This window comes from Onychostoma macrolepis, chromosome 02 (assembly GCF_012432095.1).
Source record: "Onychostoma macrolepis isolate SWU-2019 chromosome 02, ASM1243209v1, whole genome shotgun sequence".
Taxonomy (NCBI): domain Eukaryota; kingdom Metazoa; phylum Chordata; class Actinopteri; order Cypriniformes; family Cyprinidae; genus Onychostoma; species Onychostoma macrolepis.
In genome coordinates, this window is record NC_081156.1 from 12,011,775 (window position 1) to 12,037,248 (window position 25,474).

Below are 25,474 nucleotides of genomic sequence, written 5' to 3' on the forward strand. Positions count from 1 at the left end.
CTCATAAAATAGATATCTTGATATATACTCGCCATGCACACCCACACCTTCCCTCTGTGTGTGATGTGGGCGAGTGAGCGTTGGTGTCTATAGCCAAAAGGTTATTGTGAGAAAACATGAAAGGCTAAGCGAGATGCTTTCCCGTGGTGCTGGCCACTCACACACTGACTGCTGCCTGCATCAGGGCACAATCTGCTTACACATAGTGACATCACTCTTGAACTCCCTCGGGATGATGAATTCTTTCATTACCTCAAATTAGACCTCCAGCACTGGGTTCACGCCGGCTGCTATCAGATACCTGTGGTGGGCAGGGGGAGAGCTTTAACGAGATCCTGTGTTGAGAAAGGCTCTGCTGTCATCTTATACACTCCCATAAGTACAGCAGTATAGCTTCATATAGATTCCTGCAGATTCATAACTATCCCTGTGCCTAAGTACTCCCACATGGATTAGGAGATGGATGCAAGGATTTTGCCAGTCAATACCTCTCTGTTGCCTAGCTCTGGATATGCAGTGTGTGTGTGTGTGTGTGTGTGAGAGAGAGAGAGAGAGAGAGAGAGAGAGAGAAAGGGAGTTTTTTCATCCTAGTAAAATTTGCCACAAATTTGCAAAAATACATCACAATCATTGATTATGTGTGAAGTCTTAAGTGACTAACAAAAATCCTTGATATATAACAACTTGCTCAGACAATGACGTCTGCTAGTAAACATTTTCTGTATTTACATGCAGGTGCAGCAGTTAACCATAAGAATACTGGCTTTGTCAGAGAGCTATACAAGAGATTAATAATGTTGTTTAAGACTTTCCAAGACAAGGGAAAACAATAGAGGTGAGAGAATTTTTTTTTTCTTTTTCTTTTTTCTTTTTTTCTTTCTGACCTTCAAATGCTCTTAACATCTAAATAGGTTGATGTTTTCAAGTCAAATATTATTAAATGACTAAATCAACCTGTCATTTTAAGGGTCTGATAAGCAAGAAACAGTGGCTGGTTACATAAACTGCTTAGTTAAAAATATATATATATATTTTTTTACCCATAAGACATTTCATTCAAGACAGTTACATAAAAAGGTAGATTGGTCTCATTTGAATTGGAAAAGACTGCATGATTAGCCCAAAATAATTGCTAGTTGGTAAGATTCTTAAAACATGCCCATGTTTATGCAACTGAACCCAGATCCTTAAAGGGGTAGTTCACTCAGATAATAATAATAATAATAATAATAATAAAAAACCCTGTATGACTGAATTTCTTCTGAAGAACAACACAAGCGAATATATTTAATTTAACTTTTAAATAGAAACTGTTGAATCTCCCAATGCAAAAGATTCTGAAGATGATCAAGAACGCCATTATAACCATTAAAAGGAGTATTAGTCTTTCCAGCGATACGCTGTTATTGAGCCATCATTCACATGAAACAAATATGGTGATGTAGGCTACTCAAGTCACAGCATTATTGTTATCATTTCATACATTTGGACATAGTGAGCAATAGGCTAGAGAAAGATATTGGTCTGCAAAATAATGCAGTTAAACATGCAACACATTAGCCACTACAGCAATAAGCCACACACCTGCGTTCACTATTAGCTATTTCTGGCTGCATGGGCTTGCCGGTGACGTCACTCTTTAAAGCTGACATCACACAGTGGGTAGAGGAGCTGTGGGTTTCTATAAAAGCAGTGACACCTATGAGTCCAATCAAGGCCACAGAGAGATGCGCGTAAACTTGGAGGAAAACCACGAGTCCGTTCATTGTTTATTTGGTGAACCCAAGAACTTATGGAAAAGCTAAGTGTAGACTTTCAGTTTGTGGAAGCACTCGCACTTGTCAACCTATCAGACATGAATCATTCACTGCTGAACGTGGATCTGAATGTGTCAGAAGCCAACAGCTCGTCTCGTGCCTTGAGTCTGGACTATCGCTCTCTCATCACTTCGGCCACTATGTTTGGCGTCGGGGTCCTCGGAAACCTCGTGGCGATCGTGGTGCTTTGCATCTCCAAAAAGGAGCAGAAGGAGACCACCTTCTACACGCTGGTGTGTGGGATGGCTATCACGGACTTGCTGGGCACCTGTTTCACCAGTCCGGTGGTCATCGCCACATACATCGCGGGCAGGTGGCCAGGCGGAGCGCTCCTGTGCCATTTCTTCTCCTTCTCCATGCTGTTCTTCGGTTCGGCTGGCATGTCTATTCTGTGCGCAATGTCAGTGGAGAGATATCTGGCCATAAACCACGCGTACTTCTACTCGCAGCATGTGGACCGGGCTATGGCTCGGTTCGCGCTGATGGCGACGTACCTGGCCAATATCGTGCTGTGCATCTTGCCCAGTTTTGGTTTCGGAAAACACACGAGACACTTTCCCGGAACTTGGTGCTTCTTGGACTGGCGCGCCATGGACTCCGTCGGCGCCTCGTACACGTTTCTGTACGGAGGTTTCATGCTGCTGTTGATCGCCGTTACCGTCCTGTGTAATTTCGCCGTGTGTCGTTCGTTGGTCGGGATGAGTAAAATGAGTCGCATGGTCAGGGCAGAGGTATCCGGAAACACAGGCTCCAGGCGCAGATTCAGATTAACATCTGCTGCGGAGATCCAGATGTTCTGGCTGTTAATTTTCATGACCATCGTGTTCCTGATATGCTCCATCCCTTTAGTGGTGAGTTATTCTGTCCCATTGTGGACGGTGTTCGTATTATTTGTTCTTGTGCAATTCATATTATTAATATTATCATCCTGCAAGTCATAAGGCAACATGAACGGCTGCTAATCTCACAACCGTGGCAATTATTTCGGCATCAATCCACTAAATTAGCTCCATTTTTTTAATCTAGAAATGAATTACTGACTTCATTAGTCTCGTCATCCTAGGTTAATTAATTAGAGCTCCAGTGGAGTCAATCAAGCCAATCAGACTTAATTATACTGAGGGATGATATGAACATGTGAACTCGTGTTGTTTGTCACATTTGACTCTTTTTTTTGTTGTTGCTGTTGTTGTTGTTGTTATTCAAAAGCAACATAATCTAAAGAAAATCATTATGATTGTAAAATCAATTATAAATAACAGTGAGCGTGAAGTTGTGTGCAGTAACGTGTATTCAAGATGCAAGGAAAATAGTTTAGTGATTTTCGTTTAATTGTTACATGACATGTAGGTTATACATATACAGTACATGTATAATGTGTAATATGGACACTGTTGTTGTGATCTTTTCTAATTGTAATGGGCTTGATTTTATTTTATTTTTTCAATTTAACAGGTGCGCATCTTTGTCAACCAGCTGTACGATCCGGCTTACATATCATCAGGCAAAAATCCAGACTATCGCAGTGATCTCCTGGCCATTAGATTCGCCTCCTTCAACCCTATCCTGGATCCATGGGTGTATATTCTGTGCAGGAAAAACCTATTAATCAAAGGTTGCACACGACTCAAGCGTACTATTGGACTGAGGAAAGGGGATCATAGTCGTGTTTTGGGTTGGATGGACGGTCAACACTCACCTCTGTCATTTGCTCAAAGCAATTGCACAAGTTACGCGTCGTTGCGCACGGCCATCTGTAGAAACGAAGTGGGTAAACAGACCAGTACGAACGCTAAATCTTATGTGGACTTAACCCTTCGCCAGGCATGGGACTTTGATACAGCTCTGGCTGAGTTTCATCCCTTCAGTGTCGAGCAGAACGGTGTCATGGGGTTTGATGAAGATGAAGGAGTATCAAGCCCCAAACTCCTACCAGTCGCTCAAATATTAGAAAATAAGGCTGAAATAGTAACCTGCACTTTCAGTACACCTAGTTCATGTGTATCAGAAAAGTGCCTGAGACAATGACCATGTAGATTTATTCCTTAAAGCACTGTGAGAAAAAAGAACACTTTTTCTCTTTTCTGTGTTACATTCACAAATAATTCTGTGAATTTGCATTATTTTGATCTGGAATGATCCAATTTTAGGATTAAACCATAAGAGGAGACACTTGTATGTCTATGTTTTGTCAGATAACATGGGTGTGTTTAATTTGTGGTTACGGATATGTTGCTTCATTCTACCGTGCTGTGCCATGCTGCATGCTGGGTTGTACTTGACTGTGACTTGTAAAACTGTGAATAATTTATTAAAGATGCAATTTATTTTCATCCCATGCAAGAGCATTAGTTAACAAAACAAAACTAACATTAGTTTTGAATATTTCTCATGGGGATTTAATCATTTTTGACATCTCAGTCTGAGTTAAACCTCTTTTTTTGGCTCATTTTATCTATAAAAGAAAACATGCCTAATAATTCTGCACATCTGAACAGAAGGAGTTTTTCACTTCCAGCCTTCATGGACAATTATATATCACTTATAAATGATTAAATACAAAACTAATAGTAGTTATTAAGATTGATGTGATTAGGAATTGGTAAAATGTGCTTTGAAAAAAACTATCATCAGAATATCAACGTGCCTAATAATTATGAACGCGGTGTATCATGGTTAGTGATTGATGACACCACAAGAATGAACACTGTTCAAAGCCATTCTCTAGCAACTATCCTATGTCATGAAATGCAGCAAACAGAAAATATGTCCACTTGGAAATGGAAATACCAGACTCAGAGACAGTATTAGCAGGTAATACACACTAGGAACTTTATTCATACATTGCGTTGAGAAGATCATTCAATGTATTCAAAGTGAAATAAACTGCATGAATTGGTCTTTCAGACAGACATGCAGAGGTTTGGTTTAAGAGGGAAAATAAAAACACGAAACTTCGAAAACACGAAAGCGAACACGATAGAAATCCATACCCCTGCAGTAGATAAATCAATATCTTCTGTCATGTTCACTTTATGTGGTTTTTGAAGAGATCCCATTTGCATTATATGGACTAAAAATCTTTCTTTTTGTTCATCTGAAGAAAGAAATACATCTGGGACCACATGAGGGTGAATAAATGATAACAAAATAAATAGCAAGGTGTGACAGTGGCCAGAAGCATATTTCAGACAGATGTGTTGAATTAATGATGAATGTTATAGAATTGCAGCTCAGCTACCTCAACATGCTTCCTTAGATTTGATGTTAAACTTTTGAAGCCAGAAATTGTCCTGAAATGAAATGAAAGTAATAAATGAAGCTAAAATGCTTTTACTTTATGTGCAAAAACAAACACCACGGGTTCCCTCACGCACGTTTGAGCTTCCATTTACCATATTTAATGTGTACTGTTTTTTTTCTTCAGAAATATAATCAAGAAAAAATACAAGTAATTTTAAATTGCACTTAAGTGCAGTAAAAAACATTTCCCCAAAATAACACTTAAGTACAGTAATCAAGTAAAGCTGAAGTGTTTTACATCCCTGCCTTTGAATGGCTGTCAAAGAGAAAGATAGTGTAGTTATAGCAGGGGCTAAGTGGACCAGGATAACCATCCTAACCTTGACTTTTGTGCATACTAATCGGATAGGAGACAGTATCAAAAAATTACACGCTTCACCTTTTAAGTTTGATTGCTTTACAATCAAGTTTTGATTGTTTTACCAGCAGGTGGCAGTGTAAAACAAATTTATCATGACATTTTTGTGCCGCTGCTATTGATTCCCATGTAATAGTGTGACAATAAAGTGGTGTGTGAAATTACTGTGACATTGTAGAATTCGCATGTCATTTTACCCCAAGGATTTTGAAGGACAATACCTCACAGATTACACCAATTCCAGTCCTTTATTAACACAAATGCAGGCCTTGGACTCAACATGTCTACTGATGTCAGTGCTGCTTTGTGGTCAAACATGTCTCTCATGGTAACTCCATTCACTTTCACTAAATGGCGTAACCAGAATATTCACTAAAACATTCTCAATTTTGTTTGCCACAGAAGAAAGCCATAGTTTAACGACACAGAGGTGAGTATGACATAACTTTCATTTTTGGACGGTCTATTCCTTTAATACCGTATAATCTGCTCTTTTGCTCATGTGTGCTTTGTGAATAATGATGTACATTTCAGTCTGTTTCTTAAACAAAACTTGGAATATCGATGTGTGGACTACTTTTATGGTGTGTGTGTGTGTGTGTGTGTGTGGAGCTTGACAGTATCATTTTATGATCCTTTATTAACACAAATGGAGGCTTATTCAACATGTCTATTGATTTCAGCACTGCAGTGTGGTCAAACACATCTGTCATGGTAACACTATCTGACAGGATGTGAAATCTCATTGAATGAGACGTGAAGAATACTCACTGCTGAATGTCACAGTGTTCACTGATACATTTTATTTACGGTTGTTGTCTGATATGTATAGCTCCGCAGTCACCTGACAGCAAAAAAAAAAAAAAAGTTGATGACCGTAATATCAGTAAATATTCTACTGGTTGATAGTGTATCAGGTAATTGTAGATAGTCTTGAAAGTATTAAGTAAATGAAGTCATTTTGTAGCCTTGTCTTGCATCTGACTTACTGTAATATCACATAGGGAAAAGATGTAGCCTAGAGTCTACCGATTTCCATCACGATGACACAAACAATCTGCATATCAAACCAGACACGTTGACTATCACTGAATTCTAAAGTGTGACTGAAGTGCCTAGTGGAGGAAAATGTATGTGTAGAGCATATAGGCCTGGTCTTATTTATTTGTAGTTAATTCTACTATTAAAATCCTATGATGCAGTTTGTTTGACCATAGACCATAAACGGTTGACCATTACGCATTGTTGTAGCTTATACTGACCAGCAGATGTCAGTACTGAACTAAAATGACTAAATGAATCAAATTTTATATTATTTGCTGAAGTGATAGACAGACAACTTGTCGAATCTGTCGAAGCTCTTTAGTCGTAAAACTGTCACAAAATTTTGAACAATATCCTGGCCACTCTTTTCCAGATAATCAAAGTGTGTGCTTTAATTCCAGGTCTTTTGAGACCATATTTCTTTGGTAAACCCAAGAAAATATTAGAATCATTTTTCACTTATCATCTTTATTGCACTGAACAGTGACTGGATCCTTGAGTGCCCTGCTAAAAAAAAACAATAGAAGCCCAATAGAAACCATCACAGAAATTCCAAAGGTTTCCATTAAAATACCATTATAAACCAATAGCTTTTTCCAGTAAAACCATTACAAAATTCCTTTTTGTAGTGTGTTTTGGGCATTTTTCCAATAGGATTTAACATCCCACCAATAGAATCCATCACATACCAGAAGACACCATTATAGTTTCCATTAAAACCAATACAATTTCCCTTATAACCATTAAAACCATTACATTTTCTATTGTGTTTTGGGCAGGGTTCTATTGTTTTTTTTTTCAGAAGGGTGATTGTAACGAGTTGACAAGGTAGTGCATAAAGATTTACATTTTGCATGTATATGAACAACTCTCATGATGCCTTTGTGTCATTTTGAAGCTTCAGTCAGCTGAGACAGTATGGAAAATATCTATAGGGTTCCATTTAAGAAATTAGTATGCATTTAGAATGACATCAGGGTAAACATAAGGTTTTTTTTTTTTCCCTGACTTGAACTAAGCTATCAACTACAGAATCCCTGAAGAGTATTAACCCATTGTGATCACATTGTTGCAGGCATCTGGTCCTAGAAGTGCAGTTATCACTTAAAAATGCAGAAGAGGCTCCAATCTCCCGTTAATTAAGTTCACCCCTGTGTGAGAGGTGCAGACTCACCGCACAGAGGCCCCTGAGCCACAGCCAGGCTGGTCTGTGAGGGGTGCGCTCATTAGTAGCCCGACAACAGATGGAAACGTTCTTTGCACTTTAGCAGATGAGAGGTTCACCTAGGGCCTAATGGTGCTATAATGTACATACATGTCTCCAAGCAGTCTACCTGACTACCTGATGATTGCCATTAGCTGAACTGAGACAAGAGGTCAATGGAGGGAAAAGCACTGTGGTGCAGATTAACTTTTTGAAGATTTTTAAGGTGTTTAATGCGCATTTAGTTCTCCTTCATCAGTAGTAGCAGCATTGCTTAAAAAAAAAAAATAGCTTGTTAAAACTCAAACCTTTTTAACCTATCCTGAAAGAGTTTGTAGAAAGATGAGCCACTAAATGAAAGGCTGAGAATCTTAATTCACATTATGTATAAACAGCTTTATTCCTATACAGAAAATATGAGGTACAAAAATAAAGAGTAACTTTGCCAACAACAGAAATTATAATTGATAAATAAAACATGTAAAATACTGAAGCAAAGCAATTTATTGTTGTCAGCTTTTTAAAACAATATTTTAGATGTCATTTCTGAGCAGCTTTTAATATTGAAACATCAGGACTCTTAAGGTCAGCAGATTGGCCAGACAGATGGACTAGCCAGAACACAATCCATCTCCCCCTCATCCTTAGTGTTTTGGAGGAAAACTATTTTAATTTCCTTTTCATAAACTGAATCTGAGACTTCCCAGTAAGTGCTCTGAGAGTTGTATAACCCTTGAAGGACTCAGAAAAGCACCCAATGAAATCCTTGTCAGATCATGACAAAGTTATCTACAAGTTCTTCTTACTCCATGAAAACCTTTGGGTTAAATAGCTGAGTTTTTCTGCAACTGTGATGTTTTGCAGCTGACTTTCTTCAAAGCCTTGTTGTTATCCACACTGGTTCATCGTCAGATGACAGGGATTGAAGAACACAGGCCAAGGTATAAACAATAAATATAAACATCCACAAGACACAATGTGTAGACATGGTAATAAATAAATAACTTAAATGAAAAAATAAATATATCTGTTAAGTGTACAGTAAATGTTAAGGGATGCATGGCATCCATTTGGTAACAGTAAAATAAACAATGGCAAATGCATTGTGGTCATCATCTGTGTTGAGAAAAGAGAACGCTAATGACCCTGCTAAAGCACAGTCTGGTAGACATCACATTATGCTAATTTCTGGTTGTTGATAACTAGAATGGGGAAAACCCTGTCAGGCCAGATAACTATGATGCAACTAAATCAATATATAAAAGCTAAAATGTCAAGCAAGATGAATTAAGAACTGGCCTTTAGTTTGGTATGTAGCTAAATCCAACTATCGTTTCACATAGTTTGACAATTTAGACCTACATCATGCTTATCTAACATATGTTTATGATAATATTTAATATAATATGTACTTTGTACATGATGTACCAGCATAAAATAAATTGAAAAAAAAAAGAAAAATGATTGTGTTATACTATTGGGCTACACAGCCTGTATGTTTAAGCATCACATATTCATCTCTATGGGTTTGATTGACTGTACTATATCTTTCATCAACTTACTATATAAAAACTGGCCTCGTGGAACATGAACCCTTTAATACCTCTTACTTTATTTATGGTATTAAAAAGGATTAAAAATGTAAGATAGAAAAATAGTTCATATCATTCCTGTAAAAATCCTGAGAAATGAAAAACCTACTGCAAATACAATCAACCGTCAGTGCTTCCAGCTGAAAGGGTAATACTAACTGGCCTGTGTGTTTTCTATCGGGTTAAACTTTTAATAATACTCCACATATGTTTGTGCAATTACATTGTAATTACAACAATAATGTGCTGTTAATAATGAATGATCCAAATGTTGCTAATCTGGCTGAAATATTACATGCCAGACTGAAGGCCAGGAAAATGGGCACTGACATCCAGGATCAACAAATGAGTCTGACAAATGAAACAGGGTTTCGTGCAGTATCCAAGTCTGATGAAACTCCTGGTAAGCAAATGCTTGTCGAGTTATAACAAGTAGTTTTTGTTTATAGAGCCATTCAGATGGACGATCCCAGAGTTGCTGTTCTTCCATCCTCAAACTCTCTCCATATTGAGCCCAAAGAGTCTCTCGTCATCTCTTGGTCTTGGACTTGGTCAAATCGGATTCTAACGTCATTCAAGCTTTTCTGTCGAGGGTTGGTTTGATGAAACTTTGTATGCATAGGCTGTTGTTGTGAATCACTCACAGCCAAACCAAAATCCCTCACAGCGCTTCACCATGGCCAACTCGCCCGACCTCGTTCTGTAGCCATGGTCCAGGAGGCTTCCCGATTCCTCCTTTCCTCTTTTTGTACCATTTCTTCAGGTCATGCTCCCCCTCCCCTTGTTCAGCTAGCATCATCCCATGCACTCACAGTCTGCTGCGGAGAGGGACTTGATGGTTCTCCAGGTTGTGGTAGCGTCCATGAAGGAGACGGGTTCATAGCCCGTGGGCCGGCAGCAGGGGTGTGCGCTAACCTTCCTGGCAGTGCGCTTGGGCAGACTACCATTGGCCAGCAGAGCGCGCAGAGCCAAGTCATAGTTCCCACGAGACCTCTGGCAGGAGCCGACGCAGAACTTGAAAAGGACAATCTCGTCTGAGTCGAAGCCCATGCCCAGGTCCCGTACACGCATCTCACGTTTCTCTACACGACAGTCCCGACTGCTATGCCGACCCCTGCTGCCCTTCTCTTTCTTTTTCTTTTCCTCTTTCTCTTTTTTCTTCTTTTTCTTGCGTGCACCTTTGGTCTGTATGTCAGAAGTGTCCGGTGAGCGGGGGGAACGTTCCCATCTCGCTGGCTGTTGGTCGTCCTCGACAAGCACAGATGGCTCTGTGGGAGAGACGGAAACGGATGGAGACGAAAGGAAAGAGAAGTTTATCACCTGTTCAGGACTCTACAATTCATTGTTGATTCATTCATTGTGGAAATCATTCCCAGACATCTAACTCACCAAACAAACCGTGCCATGGGGAGTCACTGCCCTCCTCAAGCTCTTCCTCAGCATCTGGAAAAGCCTCTAACGGCAGCTCCTCCATCCCAGCAAATCCTACCGCAGCTTCAGATTCTGCTCGAAAACGTGACCTGCCTCCTGCCACTAGGGGCAGCAGAGACATTACAACCCAAACAAGCACCTGAGCAAACAAAGCAAAGGTGGATGGAAAATGAAAGGACAGTTTTTCAAAGGAATTAGAGCATCTCCTAAGTACTTGAATCAATGGATGTCCGAGCAAAGAATTCGCCCATTTATACACACCTGCCAGCGTTTCCTGTGACATGGTGCATCGGTGACTGATGGCATGGCAGGCATTGCTCTGATCTGACTCCTCAGCCACCACCAAACGCCCACCTGCATGGAAAGAACAAGGAATGACTTTATTATACAGCAACCTACAGTTGTACATGTACATACCAAGTCAGGTAATGTAAACTCGAGAGAGCGACATGCGGGTGACACATACACATACACACAAATGTATATTCAAAGGTGTCCCATTCATCACGGTCATAATGTCTTTAGAAATCATGCTCATTGTTGTTATAGAGAGAGACCGGTGCGATCTCTGAGCGCGGCCGGTGCTGACTTGCCTGCGGACAAAGCTACAGTGTTAAAAAGAGCCGTTGTCCGTCAAATAAACAGCCTTGAAGCAAATGCTGTCAAAAGCATTCTTGACGTGGTTAGATTGCAGCGTGTAGAAGGAGCCTCATGCTCTCAGGGGGTCCTACAAGCCACAGAGATACAGAGAGGTTGATAAGAGCTCTGAGCAATGCAGATGTTTATTGACTCATTGCAGTGTGTGACTGTGTAACCTGTGCTGGGGGCTCTGATTTATATCAGGGTCAGGAACAGGGCACAGTGTCTCAGTTAACACCATTCAAACAGCAGGATTCAGTCAAACACGGCAACCCAAAAATGATTGATGAGGACAGACCAATTATTTGCTAGGGGAAAAGGGATGGCAGGCGAAACAGCAGAGCGTGCTGTGCTTATATTTTGGCATATTTTATAGTGTTCCGGTTGTGTGGCGTTGACTGAGGCTGGATTCCTTTCTCTCACTCACCTCTGAGAGATCCGCTTCAGGAAGAACTGAACTGATGGCACACTTAAGACCAATTTACAAGAATTAACTAGCAATAAAGCAGTTAGCCACAAGAGGATGTGCCTTAATTTTAGCATGGTTACAGGCTATTGTTAGACACAACATGTTCATGCTCACGGTGTAAAGTGGTTAGTACTGCTGATGAAGAGCCAATTTATAATAACTGCACATAACTATTTTGAGTTACTATTGTGTAATTTTATGCATAACATTATAATGTGGAAAAATGGACATTCATTTTGGTATTTGCTAAAGATTACATTTAACTGTTATTAAATTGTGAGCAAAGATGAACTTTATCACAGATCACAACTGAATATCCAGTACTGGCTGACAAATATACACACAATTTAGACAAATAAATTAATGATACGTTAAAAAAAGAAAATCACTGGTAAATAACCAGTATGGTACTGATACCTATTTATACCTGCTCTTTTCCATACAGTGAAAGTGGATGGTGAAAACGGCTGTCCCTGCTCCCAGTCCACTTTCACTGAATCTGTTAAATGGAAGAACGCAAGCCATACGGGTTGGGAATGACATGAGGGTATATGATGACAGATTTTTCATTTCTAGTTGGAACTATCCATATATGCCTGCATTTTGGAAGTAGCTAGGAAATGTAAGGCCTACTCTAATTTCAAATCACATTACTGGGGGCTGGACATTCATTGAACCTGCTCTATTCATTCTGGACCATTTTCTGATGACTCTCATAATGTTAAAGAAAGGTCATCGTAAAGTTTTAAGGGTCAGAGGATCTTTTGCTAAGCTTTTCTCATGCAGTAGAAAGCCATTTGTACTCTCTTGAATGATGTACTGAATAAATCTTTAAAGATGAAAAAATAAAGTATTATCTCATGTGCTCCTCAGGAGCATTAAAGATGTCTAATGCTGTATCTTTAGATCTTCAGTCATCTTGGTTTATTGGCTGCTTAAGACAAATGTAGAATTTATGTCTTCTAAATCCAGCCAAATAAATATGAACCCGGTTTCAACAGCTTCAGGACATATTTATGGCATCTCTGGAGGCCGGCTTCAGCTGAGAAAGACCACATATGACCAGAGATGAATGTGGACATGCTGTCATGAGTTTTTACAGCATGAATTCCTATTGAAATGTGACTTTAACTCCTGCATGTGTTGCATTAAAATCGAAGCGCTGTTTATGAGTGAAGATTTATTGTATTCTGATGATTTTCTAATTGTAATTGTATACATATTCGAATCTCCTTAAATATGTGGCACTTCATCTAAACTGCCATAATTGCTTTGATCATAAGCGACATAAAAGCATACGCCCCGGGGCTGCATATGTGATTGTTTGTTTATAAATGGTTTGCGTGCGTGTGTATGAGTGTTATGGCTGTGACTCTGTGAGCGTACACATCTGTGTTCCTGACCACAACAATCATTCTTATAGTCTGGCTGGCTTCCCTCCTTCACTCTTCAGCTTCTATCCAGCTGAATGTATAAACCTAATGCAGAAAAACCAGGCTGACCGTAACAAGCAAATCAATATCAGACACATACAGAGAAACAAGACCGACTCCACCACAAGAATTCGGAAATCTGTCTATTGTAGACGATGGAAGCACAATCTGGCTAATAGGTTGGCCAGCATTTGGGGTCTGTGCGCCTCATTTCATGCTGTCAGTTTCTAAATAAGCCCCTTGGCCTCTCGTTCCCTGACGACCCCCCACCTCACTGTTTCCTGTAAGCTGAGATGGCATGCTGGGGGCGCAGGCCAGAGGTTATGATAAGAGCACTACCTGCCCCTCAAAAACACAGCAGGCATTTACAGCCAGATAAGCAATGAAAATGGTTCATGACATAACAAATTCACACCTGTTATGCAAATTATTAGTTAGAGGCTCTTGCTTTGGAAGGCATGCCTATTACTATTGCTCATACTTGATGTTACTGTAGGGGTTTAATCTAAAATACCAACCTAAGTATTCATCTTCAGTGCATAACTTGTCTCACACGGTTTATGCTACAGACACGAATGATACTTAAAATCAAGCATATCAAAATTATTTTAAGCAAATGGGCAAAGATCCCATAAACGTATGTTAATTGAGGGATTGAGCCACATCTTGGAATCAGAATATCACAGAGACTTAGAAGCACTGTTGGGGAAAGTTACTTTTAAATGTAATGCATTACAATATTGTGTTACTCCCTAAAAAAGTAACTAATTACATTACTTAGTTACTTTCTATGGAAAGTAATGTGTTATTACTTTTGAGTTACTTTTTAAATCTGGGTAGGGCTTGCTTGTTTGTTTTTAATATAAAAAGTTCTTCTTTTGCAAATGTAAAAGCCCTTTCACAACAAAAGTGAAATGAATATGCCTCAGGCTGAAGGAAATGTAAATTTGTGTCTATACAGTAGAGAGTGCAGCTCAAACAAAGTGCATGAAGAATAGGACGCAGGAGAAGAAAGTTCAACACTATTCAGCAATAACAAAAAATGAAATGTGTCATTTTTGTTTAGTACACTCTCAGAAATAAATGTACAAAAGCTGTCACTGGGGCGGTATCTTTTCAAAAGGTACACTTTTGTACCTATTAAGTTCAAATATGTACACTTTAAGTACTAATATGTACCTTTAAGGAACCAAAATGGACCCTTTAGGTACAAACATGTACCTTTTGAAAAGGTACTGCCCTAGTGACAGCTTTTGTACCTTTATTTCTGAGAGTGTATGGTTGAACTGGATCATTGAAGGTCAGTAGCAAAGACATTTGGTTAATAAAATGGGATTAAATACATAAATTATATTTGTCTTATTTAACATATTTCATTATTGCAGGTTTGTATAAATATTCGGTTTGCATTTGACAGTTTTTATTAATTTTGAGGAATACTTAAGTTAATATTCATTTTGAGGAATACTTGGTTTTTGTGCAGGTGAGATGAGTAAATACATGTTCATATTTATCTGAATTATCATAATGTATCATATTAATCTGATTACGTAACTCACATTAGTTGTAAAGAGTTACCCCCAGCACTGCTCAGAAGTGGGCTCTTTTGATTTAGGCAATGAAAGCATCCACCTAGCAAAGCCATGGCAATCACCAAGAAATATTTTTATAAAATGCCACTGAAAAACTCAACTCAACTCACACTTTGATTCAATTAAAAGAACCGACTTTTAAGAGTCATTAATTCAGGGTTCAGACTACACTGGTTGTGCAGCATACATTTGATTCACTAAAAAGAATTGGTGCAGTCAATATCACTTACAAAACTCAGCTCACCTTTCACACTTTGATTGACTTAAAAGAACTGACTCAAAATAGTTATTCATTCTGTTACACTGTTCAGACTGTAGATTCAGTAGCAGTGTTTCTTTAAGCCCAACACTAATGAAAAAGCACATGTTAAAATCTTTTCAGAATTTTCTTTATCCTGTATGAAAGTGAAGAGATCATTCTTAAGACTGAGTTTGTACAATAGATTGTTTTTTTTTGAGTTTGTGCAAATCTTTTTCATGAATGGCAAATCAGTTAATATAATTAGCAGCTCTAATTTCCATATGCAATGCTCTAAACAGGCAATCAAATTTACCTAAAGGCAACTAATTTACATGAATACAAATGAGACATAAGAACCTTCTTCATTTGATTTAAGATTTGGTTCAGATTAGGGAAACTCGTTCCTGAAAGCACTTAAGAAAGTGCAGTTGAACTGAAAACCGGCACTGACACAAACCGTCCAATGTACAAACCTTCCTACATGGGAAGAAGCTTCTCCCACAGTCTCTCTCATCCACCTTTCGAGGTGCACCTGGTTGTGTTTAAGTGCCCTGAGCAGTGTCTTTGTTGGCCAGTCGCTCTCTGTCTCCTGCATCATGGCTGTTAACATGTGAGCTGAGGGTGCCTGAGGGACAGGACTCTTGAGGAACTGCAGAGTGGTGCTGACGGCCTCTGTGCTGGGACTCATTGATTAAAGGCATGCTTCAAATGCACAACAACCTGCCCTCAGGCACATACATGCCACCTTTAAAGAATATGAGAGGATCACAGTGGCGTCATTGTGACTAACACGGATGCAAACTACTCGTTCCAGACGGCAGATGCAAATGAGGGGCTGTGTGTTGACTATTGTGATGTGAGGTGGGAATATACACCATAAAAATACATGATTAAAATAGATGATTTGTTAATTATGGTATTTAACCAGTTATGTTGACATGTTAAGTGAATTAAGTAGACATTGTTTTGTTTGGGTTAAAAACAGCAATTTCTTGATTTTAATCAGCTCTCAATGCCAAGAATAGATATTTTAGTCTATGCCATTTAGTTGATGTATGAACAAAGCTTAACGGAACATTATTTTTAGTGTGCATCGTGTTTTGTTACTTTTGATGTGAAACAAAGTATGCAATTCAAACAATAAATACTGTTTTGGTGCTCTTTAATGTGGCATGACAGATCAAGCGGCAGAAACGCCATGAACCAATCGTCTCTTCCTCTTTTCTACTAGTTATAGCACAAAATAAAACAATAATGAACATCAGAAGGCATAGTGATTCATTACAGTAAAACTTGTATCAGATCTCATGCTCAATCAATGTTTCAGCTGCAGAAATGTAACAATGTCATGTAACATTGCGACCATAAATGAACTCTAGAGATGAACATACTGCTAAATAAATGCACTACATTACATATTCAGTTATATTTTCACTTAACTGTTCTTCAATATATAGCCTAATATATATTTACATCCTGAATTAAATTAAATCAGAAGCTGTGAAACAGAATTGTGAAATTTGTGTCACTACCCAGCCCAGAAGTTTAGCTGTAAACTATCTAGACTGGACTCAACCTAGAGCATAGGCAAGTCTCAAGAGAGACCCCTGTGTTATTTCACTGCCTGCTCCTCCTGGGTTGTCCCCCCTCGGACAGAACCATTAGAGGTGTTTGATGTGCCAGGTCTACCTGTCATTAATGATGAGGAGCAGTGGTGTGGGATAGGCCACACTAAATCAGCCAGCCAATAAAAGACACCTGGTGAAAGCAGAGATGCAAAGTACACTTCACCAGCCCGGCCTGCCTGATCATTGCCAGACACGCTTTTATCTGGGGGTGTGAACTTCAGCCGTGAGGTGTGTAATATATCTATCCATGTTCCCTCCGGCGTGCTAAACTCCATAGGCCTCAATCTCCAATCCAGTATTGGCACATGTGAAGAGCAAGCAGCGTCCATGCCCTTTCAAGTTCATAGGTCTTTCCTTCGAACAGTACTTATTACATACGGCCCGTGTATATAATGTATTGGACCTGTTACAACAGACTGCATTTTGACTATTTGCAGATATCCGAGACACTGGTTTTATGACATTTTAATGTGCTCATGCTCCAGAACCCGAGTTCAATCGCTGCATGTCTGAGTGCGTGACATCCAAGCGTATAATTCAATAATCCTTCTCTGGCAAAAGGTAAGTTCTCATTACTGTCAGAGTCCAGCCACTGGAGAGGTGAAAAGAATGTGCGCTGCCAAGAAAACCAACATTACCTGTTTGAAACCCTTTACTCTTTTGTTCCAGGATCCAAAGTAAAAAAAAACATGCTGATTATTGGATTGTGAACACATGTGGTTTTTAGACCACCATTCATGTCACTGAATGAACATGATAGCAAAAACAACTTCCATTAATTGCAAAGATCCATCATTCACGTTTCTGCTGCTTTCAGTTTCTCTCTTAGAAGAAACTTTTATGCTGAATTAAACTTTCCAAAAAGCCTCTTCTTATTCTAGCAGCATATACTCATAGTCATTGTAGCGTGTAAATAAAAACCTGATCATCAAGCACAAAAAAAGCACATGGGTGCACAGCGTACTTAACATGTGTGCCTCAAAATAAGGACACTTTTTTTAAAAACACTATTAAAAATAAATGTTCTTTGATGGCATCAAATGTTCCGTGAAGAGCCTTTCACATCTATGCAAACTTTCCATTCCACAAAAGGTTCTTTAACTTTTTAAAATGCTCTTTTGTGGAACCCAAAATAATTCCTCCATGGCACTGCTGTGAAAACCCTCTTTTGAAATCATTATTTCATTTTTTATTAAGTATTAAATCAGAAGGTCAGATAGTGTTGATTGCATCTCTTGTAATATTTAATCTGAACATAACTTTTAATGAGTTTAATTTGTCAACACAGTAATGACGCAGTCAAATCAACATCATTGATGTGCGCACGTCCTGGGTCGTTCCCTTTCGACTTCTTACGGCACTAAATTCCTGAATTTACGGTACATCAGCAATGAAATCAGCAGTGTTCAAGTTAGAGGCTGTGAGCCTTGACAAAAGAGGCAGGTTGGTTGGCAGGCTTTATTTTTGCTACGCAAATGCAGTGGCCACTGTTTGCATTCCACACCACGCGGCTGCATCACGAGCTTGTCGGACAGAGCACGAGAGCATGTCCCTTCCCCACCAGATCTTCAACTGAGGCACAGGCGTGGACCACACAAACAGCTCACTCAAGCACTTACAAACATCCATGAATGCACACATATATCAAAATACAAATGGCTCAGATTAAGCTCATTGTTTTATTGCTATTATTATCCTGATTTAATTCCATTTAGATGTTTTTATTGTCTCACTTCAAAACAGTAAAGCTTTTTTGATAGGGATTTCAAATTACTCCATATAGATTTGTTCTTGGAAATTAATGAATGAATTAAGCATTAATACTTTGAAGTAGAGATGCACAATATAGCAATAACATATGGGTTATCTGCTGGCATTGAAAATCCAGTTGTGCACATTTGCTCTATCTTTACATTAAAAGGTCCTTCGCGATCATTAAACGCTCACTTAAAGTTCATGTTTAAAACCAATAATAATTCAATAACACTGTTAAATGTAATCTTTAGTAAATATCCATTTTCATACTTTAAATTCGCATTAAAAATGATTTATTTTAGACAAAATAGCATAGAATTTCGTCCCATTTCATCATCATTTATGATCGCCATCTTCAACTACTATAGGTTTGATACAATGTACTTACTGTGTTCATGTTGTATTGTAAAATGCATTTTTTGCTACTGAGGTGGGATATGGGTAAGTTTAGGGACAGTTTTTGTGTTATGGTTAGATTTAAAGAACATTTTACCCCAAGAAAAAGAACTAAAACATCTTTAAAGTGGAGACGACTTTCACTTTAACCATAAAGTGGTTCATTTACAACAGTGTAACTACAGAAACAATTACAAATGTAATTACATTCTTTTATTCTTTTAAATATAAGAACAAAATAAAAATGTGTGTATGTACGGAATGAGTGCATTGTATTAAATCATTAATTTAAATTAGTAGTTAAAGTAGTTAAAGAAACTAAATATAAAGATCCCAGAATTGTAATATCGGCAATCTATAATCAGCCATAACATTAAAATAATCAGTTTATCAGTTAATCTGGATCAGCCAGAATTTTTTATATCAGTACATCTATCCTTTAAAGCCTATTTTGCTAAATCTGAACAACAAATCAAATGTGTTTTTTTTTTTTTTCTTTTTAAAGCACAAGAAAAGGGTGCTCACTTTGGGGTGATGATCAGTGATAAATGTCGTCTTCATTAATAATCAGTAATAATAAATGTATCCCCATTATCAATGTATTTCTAATTTGATGTTCAGCAGTAAAATCTGTCTTATTTATTATCAGTAATAAATAAATCTACTTCACTCCCTACAAATTTGGTAAACAAAAAGTTACATTAGTCATGCTTCTCAAGATGTAAAGTTAGCTATCATTCACCTGGCAAAACATTGTTAAGAGGCTGATTTTATATAAAGAACCAGAATAAAGTGGGTCAGCATTGGGATTTGCAAATTTGAGAAGATGATCTGAGCTGACAGCTAGCAGTGGCACCAAGATATACCTTTGAGCTGTAAGATTATTAGAGTACAAACTTTATAGTCCAGATTCGTAAATTCTGTGCCGGGCTGTTCAGACACAGTAGCTGATGTCTTTTCCTGTCTGAACCTCATCCTGGACAACAGCTTTAGCTTCTCTTCATTAAAATGTCTTGCCTTTTGCTTTGATAACCAAATACAGCAAGATTAAATACATTTAAAAAGGACCGACAGAGCGAGAACACTTGGATGAACAAGTCCTTAAATGGGAATAAATTAGGGAAGAGAGGGTAATGGTGAAGATAATATTTCACTCCTGAGGCTTAGCCTAAGCAGTCACAGCGACCTCTAAAGAGGGAGAGAGAAAGAACGAGACAGACTAAGCAACTAAATACTCTATAAAAGGAAGCCAGAACAGTTACCCTTGAGATAAGGGTTGGTGGCAGGAAAGAGAGAAGCTTCATCATTGAAATCACGTATCATATACAAACAGCTACCCTACAGACTCAGTGAACTCTCTTAAACCACTGACCCGAGTAAAAGACAACCAAAACCCTGCTCTTGCAGGCTCTTGGTTTCTAAATGAATCCACAGGTAATTATTTGAACCGAGGCAGCGTTCAGGCACAGAGGCCAGCCCATCCTCACAGGCCTTTATACTGTAGTTTACGTCTCATTTCTTCAAATTAAGCTCAGGGAGGGGGGAAAACCAGCTATTAGTGTGTCTGGATGAACTAACGACATCCAAAGCGTTTCCATGTCGCCCAGTTGAGCCCCAGACAAGCTTCGAGTAATGACCTGGCCCGCTCTTTCAAAGGCACCGACGCCACCATGATTAATGCATCTGACCTGGCAATTTTGGAAGAATACAGCTTATTGTATTAAAGACTGCTTCCAGCCACAAACATGGGTGTACAATAAGTCCACTTAACATTCTTCGCTATCAAAAGTTTGGTAAGAGATGTTCAGATAAAGAGAAAAAGGTAATATCCCTCATCAGTGTCATGAATGAAGTCTTGAGTGTACATGCATTTCATCTGGCAAAAACACCAACAATTAAGCCTCTGTGAAAAACCAGGCTCGGTGTGCATTTATAAATTTGGTTTCATTGTATAAGCAATAATCTGAGTGACTGATTGGAGGATCAAGATATAAACAGCTACAAGATCTGATTTTATTCGTGCCACAATCAGGGCAAAAATGAACCATTTGTGTAGGAAAAGAGTGTTTTCAAGTCAATTGTTTTTTGATAATTATTTATGGTAACCACAAGGGGAGGACATTCAGTCTATTTTATAAGGGGGAAACTGTGGATGATCTGAATGTTAGGTATAAGCATAGTCATATCAATGACCTGTTGGCACCAGGCTGTCAATTATAGAGCATTTGAGGGGTCTGACATCTATAATTTGAGCAAGTTAATCAGGCCATGTGTTTTCACAAGAAGGTATAGAGACGCTTGTGAAAAGAAGCAACAATAGTCAACCACTTTATTTAGTGAAGATCATAACAGGACGAAACAGTGGCAAAATAGATTGCGTCCCTGAATATGTCCTATAATTTTCAGAAATGCCCGCCCCCCACACTGAAAAAAGCCACTGAATTATTTGCACAGTGTTTGGTACCATGATGAATTTTCTCGTAACTGACACAAAAGCCCATTCAGATTGAGCACAGACAGTTGCACTGACCCTTAGAGAGAATGAGCTCAGGTCAGCTAAGGCCAAGGGATGTGGACCCTGCGGTGGAGTTGCAGGACACTGCGAGATATCTCAACATTCTCCTCAAAAGCACTAGTGTAATCTCTTCCTCACACACAAGACTTTACATTTCTGTCACACACACACATTCTGAAACCAGCTTATTTATCACGCATGCCAAATATCTGCATCTTGCTGCTCTAAAGGCCAACAATATTGTCCAGTGCATCAATGTGTCATCATTTAAACCTTCCCTGCTCTGAACGTGCACGTGGAAACACATGTGCACACATCTATGCTGGGGGTTTGAGAGATCATGACATGAAGAGGTGAGAGCCAGGTCAACTGACACAAGAGTGACCGAAGAATTGGAAAGAAAATAAAAACATTCATGAGAATAAATTAAAGTATGTTGCTTTTTTTTTTTTTTTTGCCTCTCTATGTCAGTGGTTCTCAATCATGCTGCTGGAGGACCCCGGGAATGCACAACATTTGGGAGATGTCTTTTATTGAAAACACCTGATTTTTATCATCAGCTCATCCGTTGAAGCTACAATAACTGAATTTGGTGTGTCAGATAACGAACATATGCAGTGCTGGGCTCCTCCAGAACCCCAAATGAAAACCACTGCTCTAGTTACAGTGAGGCAAAATTAAATACAAAGCATGTAAGCTATGCAAAAACACACATGGACATGTCATTGAGGTAGGTGTGGCGGGAGTCCAGGTCTAGTCTGAAAGCAAAGATTCCAGAATGACAATCCTGAAAATGGAAATCAGTGCACAAAGAAATGAAATTCAAGCCTTCAGTGGAATCTTAAATTTGAATGAATGGAGTTCAGCTCACTTCAGAAAAAAAAAAAAAAAAAAATCATTGTACATGCTTTTCTGAAATGTTAAACATAGCATATTAACTCTAGTTAATTTAATTATCTATTAAATCAATCTAACAGCAACAAAGAAAGAAAGTTTGGCAAGTTTGTTGTTAGAGACAGTTTTGATTAATGTAAATTGGTGTCTCTTTTATTTGTAGGATAAAATAAAATATTAACAAAATTTAAATGCGTGCACACAGCGGAACGTTTACCCCAAGAAAATGAGCATTTTGTCAAACTAAAACATCTTAAAAGTGGAGACGACTTTCACTTTAACCAGAACGATTTAATGCCAACTTTCACTATTTAGCTACGCTATAAAATACAATTTCTCCTCCAAAAAAAAAAAACACAAAACAATATCTTTCCCCCAGTCCATTGCTGCTACTGTCGATCTCTAAATGAAAAATCGATAAAAACTAAACCATTTGCGAGAATACGCTCAGCAGGCAGTGAGAACAGAATGACAGGTAGGTTACATGCCTCTCAGACCACACCTGATGATACCCGCCTAGTAAAAGTTTCAATTACACACCAGCCCTCTAATGTTTATTGCCCGCGGGGACATATTACAGAGGTCTGAATCAGATCCAAAGCCACTGACAATCTATAACCCTATCAATTAACAGCCGATGTGATAGGAAGTTTAATTTATGCGCGTTACCGTGGGTTCCCTGATGGACTGCTTGAGCGTGCCAAATCCTTACAGCCTCGCTCTTCTCGTAGGCAGCTGAGCGTATCTTCTCGGGTAAAATCCACACGCGCTTCTTTAAAGCAACATAATTCTCGAGCAACTGACCTTCTCACGGGTATGTCCTCCTCTAAAAGCGAGAGAACAAACTCTTCAAAGGCGAGAAAGACGGAGAGGCGCCTCCCTCCGTGGCCAAGCCTATCTCCCTTCTTGTTGCGAGCACCTCATTAGATGATCCTGAGAAGAATGAAAATCAAAGTCAATGACCACGACCGGCTTTGTAGCTACAGTAACAATAATCATGATAATTATGAAAATAATAATATTAGTAACAGCTATTACGTCGATATTAGGCTAATTTGTGTCAAAACGTGTCATTTTCCCAAATAAAGAAAATGGTTATAATTTTGATATAAAATAGCTACCTTCCAAAATTCAACTCCAACTTACCGTGTTAACACAAGTTGAAAACAGTGTTCCTCTGAAGACTTAGGCCTATAATAATGGTAATAAAAACAATTCCATTCGCCGCTTTGATTTGAATAAATGTGATTTTAATTACAGTTGTTCTATGTTGTCCAGTTGCTCTGTGATTCATGGTCCCACAGAGAGACTTTGAGAGAGCATTTGAGCTGTGAGCGGACACATCCATCCTTTCATTAACCTCATCAGTTCCGAGATGCAAAACTTTACAAACAAACGATGCTTAGTTATAAAAAGAGGTTAATAATGTCAATGTTCAAGAAATGTTAATATTTTCTGTTTCTGACGAACTTGTAGACTGGACATTTAGACGTAAAATTCAAGCACGACATTTACTTTGTCTACCGTATGCTACATTTTCAACTAATGCCTTTTAAAAAATAATAAATAAATAATAAAACATTAATGCAAATTATGAATTAGCAAGTAGTTCATATTTAGCCTTAGCTATATTTATGTTATAGTGTAATTAAACAAGTAATGCCCATGAACCTAGATTTATAAGCTAATTATTTCCTGAAGAAGCTTATTGTTATTGTCAGTAGCCTGTTGTATAGCCTACCCTAGACTATATGAAATGTAAAATATTGACATAGGCTATTGTAAAATGCTACCAAGTCCAAACGTCTAATATCGAGTGAAAGTGTTGTATAAAATTATATCTGCTATTTTCCACATTTCACGACAACGGTGAAATGCTTTAGTATGACAAATGATCACTAAATATGTTTCAGGTGAAATAAACATTAAAAACTAACACGTTTTTCACCCGGTGTCAGAAGTGAGGATCGCTTCGACACTTGTCTGCTTTGTGACACAATAAATCCGAAGATCTTCGTTTTCCCTCACACTTTTTATTTTTATTTTTTTAATCAAAAAATAATCGAAACCCGTTTAAAACGTTTCCTCGTTGCGTATGAGATTAGACAAAACACAATGGTTCTCAAAACGGAATCACGCACAAGTATTTAATTAATATAGCCTACCTTTCTGTCGCGACCACAAGTTGATTTATTTATACACAAAAATACGTAAAATATATAATTATTGTTGTAAAAAGACATGGGAAATAGCTCGATAAAGGGACGCCCAGCAATGAAAATTCTGTCATTTACTCACCCTCATGTTTCGTCCAGACCCATATACTTTCTTCTGAGGAACACAAAAGGGTATGTCAGAATGACAGCCTCAGTCACCATTCAGCTTCACAGTATGGAAAAAATGCAATGAAAGTGAATGGTGACTGAGACTGCAGTGTCCCCCATACTGCTTAGCATTGATGTCAGAATGCTCGTTTTTTGGTCAGCTGATTTTATTCCTGATTAGTTCATTTAGATCATTCTGAGTTCCTGCATGAACTCTAAACAACTGTGAATACTTGGGAATCTTTTTTTGTTACATTTGAATGTCAGATATCTCTACGTGTCATTATTTTCATTATATTTCATACAGTCAAACTCAAGCAAACACTTATTTAAACAAAAAGATGGTTCAAAGAGCAGACTCTGCTGCATTTGACAGTCAATATGTGTGCATGGCAGATATAAGGAACTCCTCAGCCTTTGCTCTGCGAAACCCCTTTACCCGCCCTCTCCTCCCCAAACGTCCATCTAATCTTCAGCGGAGTTCCCTCCACCCACAGACAAGCGCTAACTTTGGCACTCCTTTCACTACAAACAGCCATGGCTCAAAGCACTAAGACTGGCCAAACAGGGCCTTGCTCGCTTTAGGCTTTCACAAAACACTACAACAAATTCTTGGAGGCTCTCCTGAGCTCTATTTATAGACCAAACCAACAATACACACAACTGAGTAAGGGATGGAGGAATGTGAATCACCGCTGGTCCTACAGATGATCCATAAACAAAAAAGTGTAAAGTTCAAGTTCAAAAAGATTGATTGGAAAATCTCTCATTGTAACCAGGGTTTCTCCTCAGGTGACCCTGCTTGAGCCACAATGGATGGCGACGTGATTTAAACAGAT

At 38.6% G+C, this 25,474-nt stretch overlaps 2 protein-coding genes across 3 annotated transcripts; one reads left to right on the forward strand and one right to left on the reverse strand.

Annotated features, from left to right (window-relative positions):
* The first annotated feature begins 1,103 nt into the window (after positions 1-1,103).
* On the forward strand, positions 1,104-4,150 carry ptger4c (prostaglandin E receptor 4 (subtype EP4) c). Its single transcript, XM_058751900.1, has 2 exons — positions 1,104-2,668; positions 3,273-4,150. Exons 1-2 carry the CDS (start codon positions 1,793-1,795, stop codon positions 3,843-3,845), a joined length of 1,449 nt encoding a protein of 482 aa, XP_058607883.1. The 5' UTR covers positions 1,104-1,792; the 3' UTR covers positions 3,846-4,150.
* Positions 4,151-8,127: 3,977 nt separating this feature from the next.
* LOC131552848 (artemin) lies at positions 8,128-24,738 on the reverse strand. Of its 2 annotated transcripts, none has more exons than XM_058796988.1 (4): positions 23,116-24,738; positions 11,011-11,103; positions 10,708-10,888; positions 8,128-10,586 (listed from the first exon to the last, which is right to left on the reverse strand). In XM_058796988.1, exons 2-4 carry the CDS (start codon positions 11,062-11,064, stop codon positions 10,114-10,116), a joined length of 708 nt encoding a protein of 235 aa, XP_058652971.1. In that variant the 5' UTR covers positions 11,065-11,103; positions 23,116-24,738; the 3' UTR covers positions 8,128-10,113. The 2 variants fall into 2 exon arrangements, with proteins under 2 accessions (XP_058652971.1, XP_058652962.1); XM_058796979.1 differs by having other exon boundaries at positions 22,981-23,119.
* Between the last annotated feature and the right edge of the window lie 736 nt (positions 24,739-25,474).